The sequence below is a fragment of the Macrobrachium rosenbergii genome, chromosome 15, assembly GCF_040412425.1.
Source record: "Macrobrachium rosenbergii isolate ZJJX-2024 chromosome 15, ASM4041242v1, whole genome shotgun sequence".
In the NCBI taxonomy this organism is placed as follows: Eukaryota; Metazoa; Arthropoda; class Malacostraca; order Decapoda; family Palaemonidae; genus Macrobrachium; species Macrobrachium rosenbergii.
This window is the reverse complement of record NC_089755.1, coordinates 1,352,660-1,360,863: the sequence shown is the minus strand read 5'-3', so window position 1 is coordinate 1,360,863 and position 8,204 is coordinate 1,352,660. Positions and strand designations below refer to the sequence as shown.

The following is an 8,204-nucleotide window of genomic DNA, read 5'->3' as shown; positions in this document are numbered from 1 at the left end:
GTGAGTCAGTTTCACGACCACCCAGAACCGAGGAACGGGAGCTATCAAAACACCCCTGACATTAGCACCCACTAAATCCTCGGTGCCTTCATGAAAAGACTCCGCCCATCCTCTCTAAGCCTTAATCTCGCCTTTGTCAACCTTTAAATTCCCCTGGGTACTGTCGTTCCTCTCCTTGTTCCAGCACCGTTACTGTCGATGCCACCAAAACATGGGAGCTGGTGAGTTAACGCCACAGGCAGGACAGAGACTTGAAGTTGGGACCAGAGGCTACTTAAGGACCTGACCAGGGTCACACAGGGAGTTTGTTATAAGCCGGCAACAGAGTACTGTAGAGTCCTTGCCAGGTCGGTCTCCAACCGCCCTCCCCTTTCTGACCCAGTCAAAACTTTGTCGTGAACATAGTCCCACCAAGTCCCTTGCCTTGTTGCAAAATCTGGCCTACACATCAAGACAATATATCCTGCGGGAAAAGGTACAGTCTGGATTTGGTGTCGTTACAACGCCCATTCTTCCACTATAATTTTCATTCTTTCTGATATTTCCGCCCCTAGGAGTTCTGAGAAAATAAGTGAAGTGGTAATGTTTTCATTTCAAGCAACATAATCATTTCGTAACATTTGTTCCCTCTCAGCCTTCATCACTCCCTATGTGACTGTGAAAGTGTTTTCTTTGCATCAAAGTGACACTAAGTTTGTGTTGCAGAATAGGTGTTTGATGCTTTGTGTCTACCTGTTTGCCCACAGTGTCAGTTCATGGATTCCCAACGTGGACGAACACTTCAATAGTAATTCCTGAAGACTTATATGCCTGCGTGGCAGAATTCTGTACATTTACTTATCCTTAGAGGTTCCCCCACAGTGGGATTTTCTTTTAGAGACAACTAATTCTAGATTTAAGGAATTTCACCTTAGATCGCAAAGTCTTTTGATATTTGGCACTATTTGTTTTGTGACTAACTTAATAACAGTGCCAAGGGGCTAATGAGGATCTTCCCTTGCAATATCCTTCTGATCTTTATAATAAAACCTAATTTGTGAAGTCTTGCATTTCTTTTTGAAGACCATTTAACTTACTGTTAACTTACTTCTTTTCATGAGTTTAGCTAACTAGTCAGATGAGTTTAGATCGTGTTTAGGGGGTAGATAGACCAACCCCGGGATAGACTCGTAATATACATACATTATATATATATATATATATATATATATATATATATATATATATATATATATATATATATATATATTATATATACAGTATATACATACTCATATATATATTATTAATTGACATACCATAAATCATTTCAAAAACATAAATTAACTACCGTACCCGTCAGAATTTGATATATTTCCCCGAACTCTTATTAAGAGAACAACTGAGGCGTAACAGCTGAATAATTAGTGAGCATTTATATAATCATGGAAATCGACTTCTTCCTCTGGTTAAATAAAACAGCTTCCTAACATTTACTTTCATTTATCATAAATACAGAAAATAGTCAACATCTCTCTTCAGACGTAGGTCATGTGCCTCATTAGCGAAGACTTTTTTCTATGTTTATTTTATTTTTAGGTTTATGTAATATTTTTAATTAACGAGGGATATTCATTTTTTTTTGGTGTGGGATATCCGTAAGTAAGCTTTCCAATGGGAAGCTCTTTTGATTTTTTATTTTTCTTGAGCAACCAAATTTAATTGGAATTTTTTGTAGTGATTCAGATTAAAGAAATCTTACTATGAATAATGATCTGAAGTGAATTAGATAATAATAATAATAATAATAATAATAATAATAATAATAATAATTTTTTTCAAGAGAGCCTGAAGGAGTTACTGTTGTAGATACCATCCATTCCCCAACTAATCTAATCTACTTATTTGTATTCCTCCAACTACTCCCATCCACACCTCCAACTACTATCATTCACCCTGGCTATTCCCATCCACTCCCACATGCTGCTCCTTCCCTCCCACATATTATTCCTATCCACTCCCCCAACTCCTCCATAAACTCACACACCAACCACTCCCACACTATCCCACCATCCAACTTACTCTATCCAACTACTCCCATCCACTCCCCCACCACTCCCCTACTCCTGTCCACTCCCAACAACTACTCACATTCACTCCCACCAACTACTCCCATCTACTCACCCAACTACTCCCATCCACTCCCCACTACTCCCATTCACTCCCAAACTACTCCCATACTCTATGACTACTCCCATCCTCCCCCTACTACTCCCTACTCCCATCCACTCCCCCAACTACTCCCATCCACTGCAACCAGCTACTCCATCTCCACTCCCCCAACTACTCCCATACCCCTGGTCCACTCCCCACAACTACTCACACTCACTCCCACCTGCTCCCCAACTACCCCATCTACTCCCCAATACTCCCATCCTCTCTTCCAACTACTACCATACTCCCATCCATTCCTTCACTACTCCCATCCACGCCTAACAACCACTACCATTCACTCTCACCACTACTCCCATAGTCCCATTTACTCTCACCAAGTAATCCCATTTACTCCCCTTACTGCTCCCATCCACTCTCCCACCACTCTCATACTCACATTCACTGACACCAACTACTCCCATCTGCTCCCCCAACTACTCCCATCCACTCCCCCACTATTCCCATTCACTCCCCAACTACTCCCATTCCTGTCCCCTTCACAACTACTCCCATCCACTCCCAATAACTACTCCCATTCACTCCCCATCCACTCACCACAACTACTCCCATTCACTCACATCCCAACTTCCATCCACTCCCCACATTACTCCCGTTCTTCCACCAAATACTCCCATCCACTCCCACCAACTATTCCATTCATTCCCCCAACTACTCCCATTCCATTCCACCAACTACACCCATTCACCCCTTTACTACTCCCTTCCACTCACCTTACTACTCCCATCCACTCCCTCAACTGTTCCCATACTCCCAGCCACTCCTTCGCTGCTCGTTTTCACTCCCCCTAGCTACTCACAACCGGTCTCCCAAGGTATGTGGGACAAGATTTTGATGAAGTTTATACTCGGAATAATACTAATAATAAATAATAGTTTTATTTATTTCCCTTTTCTGAGGAATTGATAAAACTTTCTTTCCTCTTAAACGAACAATAATATATTGAAGCTCTATACAATTCTCGGGGGAAAGTTTCCGTAAGAAAAGTTAAGGAGAAAAATGTCTTCATTACACCAACCGAAATCTCGAATGACTTCGGAGAGAAAATAACGAACTTTATTTCATCTTCTGGGGGAAAAGTTCCTTCGAGTTGGAGCTTAAGGATAAGGGGGGAGGGGAGAGGGAGCTGTGGAATTACATATAATATCGTCGCGGACTGAATCTTTCTCTGTACTTCAAGTAGTTTTTATTTTGACGATATTTAAAGGTTCAGAGGAGATGGTCGAGATTTTTGTAGATTCCAAGTCGTTTTTACTTTAGAAAGTGAAGCTTTCGTAAATAAATAAAGAAATAAATAGATAAAGAAATAAATAAATTAATTAATAAATAATTCAACACTTTCATCTCAATGGTCTTTTAAAAATATTGAACGCCATTTAACTTCCATAAAGGTGTGTTGGATCAATTCATCTCAGTGGTCGTTTAAAAAATATTGAATACACTTAACTATATATAATATCAATTGAATAAAGGTAGTTATATATATATATATCATCACGTTCCATATTTTAGTGATTCAGTTATATATATAACACTGTGTGTATATATATGTATGAATGTATATATATGTATGTATGTGTTCATGTTTGAATGTATGCATAAAGTGGATGACTTTACGATACTTGAAACGTAAAAATGGAGATGAACTAATGAACAAGCAAAATATCACAGCCATAAATAGCATTCAGAAGTCAGTACAAATACAAATTCAGCTCCATGCAGACCAAACCATTTAGTTTTAACGCTCTTTCCTCAAACAAAAGTCGGCATCCACGACAGGTGTTTACATCCATCGACGCTATTATCCTCAATTCAGGCAAAAGGACTTTTCAGTAAAAACAAATAGTTTTATCCAATATCAATATTTACGATGATATCAAAGCCGTCAGCAGATGGCCGTGGAACGTTTCTGCTTTCTGTTCATTCTGGATAGTATTTGTTTATTATTCTGCCAACTCTGGATTTTCATTTATTGTGCTCCTCTTCGATTGCAAATGTGATCAAAGGTAGCACTCTTTCTTTCCAACCTGGCTTTTGGTTATGCAATTCAACCACCTCCTAATCTGTCCTCAGAATCAACAGCCTTTTCATACCAAACAAAACCTTTTCATAGAAAATCCTTTTCAAGTCAAGCCCCACTTTTTCGTCATATTGACACGAAGATGGGTCATCGCCCAGCCGAATTTTATCATCGATAGTTCGAATAAATTGATCGCAAAAGGAACAAAGTATTTTCCGATGGCCGTGTAATTGAGGCCATTTTTCCGCCATCCTCATGCAGTTGTTAGTCTATTCTTTTGATATTCTTTGACCCAATTCAGCAAAGTCTTAGGTCATTCTTTTGCCTCCTCTCCTCTAAAATAAAAGAGTTCATACTTGATATTCCTTCTCTCTCTCTCTCTCTCTCTCTCTCTCTCTCTCTCTCTCTCTCTCTCTCTCTCTCTGGCACTGTGCCGAGATATCTCAGAAACCGAGATATCAATAGAAAAGGGAAAACTTATGAATTGTTATTATTGTATCAAAATATTACCATGTGTAATTATATTATATTATTGAAATAGTTTTGTACCACTATTATTATTATCATTATTACATTAGATTTGTTTTTTATATTTTTTTATTTATATTTTGATAAATTACAGTTTTTTTACTTTATAAATGGATTAATTTCAAATGTTGAAGTTTCTGACAAAATTTTACTGATCGATTTATTTCCAAAACCTGATGTTCGCTGCTGATGAGAATTTGGAGAGAGTAAACGACCCCTTGCAATCACAAGTGACTCATTGACTGAGTCTGTGAATGTATTTAATAAAAAGGGGGAATTTTTTGTCACTTATACGGTCGTGACAATGTTTTTTATATGCAAATATTTACCCGCAATCGAACCACTATACCTTGGGAATACCCTACAGACGAAAAATGTTATAATTGATAAATGCTTTTGCCCTGGCCAGGATCCGAACCTGGGCCTATAATATAGAAACAACGATAAATAGATGAGTGACTTCTTGATAAGGCAGAAGCAATTATCAATTATAATTCCCTTAAGGTGAAAGTTATTCCCAAGGTATAGTGAATTCTGTAATATATGATCTTTGTTGCTTGATATTTGTGAAAGATGAACTATATTCACCTTCTGTTACTTCTTTCTGTTGAGCACCTTAATATTCTTTGGAAGCTTGAATTTCAAGTCAGTGGTCCCTTTGGTGGGCTTCTTCCATATGAGTAGGGTTCTTTATCTTCTGAATAATATGATAATATTGATAATAATAATAATAATAATAATAATAATAATAATAATAATAATAATTATTATTATTATTATTATTATTATTATTATTATTATTATTATTATTATTATTATTATTATTATTATTATTATTATTATTATTATGTTCACGTTAATATTTACTTAGAATTTCTAACCAAGTCATGAACGCAGAATTTTATCTTCACGTGACCTTGGACAGCTTAATCTAACACTGAATCGTCTGCATAATCTTATTAATGAAATAATCATACTTGATAAAAAATATAAATAAGATTAAAAAAGATAAAAATAAAAACATAATGCAGTCAATAAAATAAACAGACTTGATAAAAAATATCAATAAAAGTAAAAAACTAAAAATAAAGTTTGAAATCCGTCATTTGGTGCAACCTTGAATTATCAAGACGGAGGTAGAGGTATGCACATTCCATGAGTTGCCCAAAGTTATATACCCCTGAGGTGGGCCAAACCAGGTTTTATGGCAAGCCTCCTGAGAGTGTGGCCCTAAGAAAGAAAAAGAAATATTAAAATGAAAATTTGGAGGATCTTTGGGCTCACGATTAAATTTAAGGTTTACTTAATGGAACTGAAATGGCTAAAAAAAAAAAAAAAAAATAAAAATAGAAAAGAGGAATGATATGAAGCAGCCAGGTTTTGTTCAATAAAGGGTTTTATTCGGCAGGTCAGGTGTGAATGCGGTATTTATATAAACATTGTTTATATAAATAAATAAATTATATATATATATATATATATATATATATATATATATATATATATATATATATATATATATATATATATATATATATATATATATATATATATATATATGTATATATATATATATGTATGTATATATGTATGTATGTATATATGTATATATATATATATATATATATATATATATATATATATATATATATATATATATATATATATATATATATATATATATATATATATACACACACACATAATATTTCAGCGCACCATCAGTTATGTTCATCAAGATGTCTTCCAATATCCTTTCCACATCCGTTATCAGTCTTCCTTTCATCTCATTCTATCTTGATTATTGCATCCCCATTTTCGCATCGAGTTCTCTTTCCCTTCACTTCCTCTTCTTCCTCTGTTATCGACGCATCTGTATTCATTTAATTTACTTTTATTTCGTTATTCCCCTCCAATAATATATCCATGTCATTAAATTCTGCATTGATGTCTTCTACTTGCAGTCATTTCGTCACTTGTCTCATGAGGTGCCTGAAGAAGCCCACAGGACTGTATCCTGAGCCCACTCTATTTCATTTCGGCCCATTTTCTCACAAAAATGATCAAAACCTTCTGATTAGAGAAACTGACTCTGATGAAGCGACAAATGATCTGGGAAACTCGGAAAGCTGGTGTAAGAGAACTGTTTAATAAAGAAATGTGCTTATCAAACTGTGAGAAAATTATTGGAAGTATAGTGAAACAAATGGTATGAACAGTTTCTAGAGCAGAGAAAAGTGAATCTCTCCACAGACACCAATTACTTACACACACACACACACACACACACACACACACACACACACACACAAACATGCACTCTTTGTATTGCATACGAGCTAAACGAAACGAGATGGCTTATCAAAATGCTTCCACGAGCAATAAAACGGGGGAAGGAGACTGGAAGTCCATCTCTTCCTCTCTGGAAGAGCATCTGGAAACCGCTGGTCTGACAGAGACATTAGGAAACTGAGACACCAAAAACAGACGCCAGGAAACAGAGACACAGAGAAACAGAGAGAGAGAGAGACGACGAAGAGGCGATAAAAACGCAATATCAGAAGTGTCAGGACCAGACGGAGGGAAAGCAAGGGAAAGAGAATAAAGAGAATTGGACGCTAAGATGCAATAGAATGGTTGTGACGGAATGGGATGGAATGGAGATAGATTGATAACGAGGGGAGACGGGAATAAGGAATATAAAAATGCTGAATATTGTGCAGAAGACGTTTGAATTCATATGTTCGGTTATTGGGTTGGGATATTTCGACTCTGTCTTGAAATGAACTAGTGTTGAAAATAGGCAGCCAGTTAATTAAACTCACGAGGCAGGAAGGAGGAAGTTCCATTGGCTGAGTGTCGATGGATGTTTGTCCTTGATAACTTAAATAATTTAAATTATTTAAATAAATGATTTAATTTAGATGATTTAAATAAAGAATTTAATTAATTTAAATTGCGTCGATTTATATTTGAATCCAGTCAGAGAGGAGAAATGTGTTCATAGATTTCACCATTCAGTCAGTTGTGAGACTCCACTCTTCAAAGGGAAAAAAACTCTTCGATTGGAAAAAACTCCTCAATCAGAAAAAACTTTTCAAAAGCAAATACTCTTCAAAGAAAAATGTTTTCGAAGGGAAAACTCTCCAAAGATGAAAATCTCTTCAAAGGGAAAAACTCTTCAAAGAAATAAACTCTTCAAAGAGACAAAATTTTTCAAAGAAAAAAAGCCAGAGAAAAAACTCTTCAAAGCAAAATACTCTTCAAAAAACTCTTCAAAGAAAAAAAACTCTTCAAAGAAAAAACTCTTCAAAGAGGGAAAAACTCTTCAAAAAAAAACTCTTCAAAGGAAAAAACTCTTCAAAGGGAAAAAGGAAAAACCTCTTCAAAAAAAAAAACTCTTCAAAGGGGAAACAACTCTTCAAAAAAAGGAAAAACTCTTCAA

General features: G+C 35.7%; 1 protein-coding gene across 1 annotated transcript; it reads left to right on the top strand.

The window, feature by feature from the left end:
* The first annotated feature begins 211 nt into the window (after positions 1 to 211).
* LOC136846838 (DNA-directed RNA polymerase II subunit RPB1-like) lies at positions 212 to 3,002 on the top strand. The gene is made up of 2 exons (XM_067118106.1): positions 212 to 221; positions 1,849 to 3,002. Exons 1-2 carry the CDS (start codon positions 212 to 214, stop codon positions 3,000 to 3,002), a joined length of 1,164 nt encoding a protein of 387 aa, XP_066974207.1.
* The last annotated feature ends 5,202 nt before the right edge of the window (positions 3,003 to 8,204 follow it).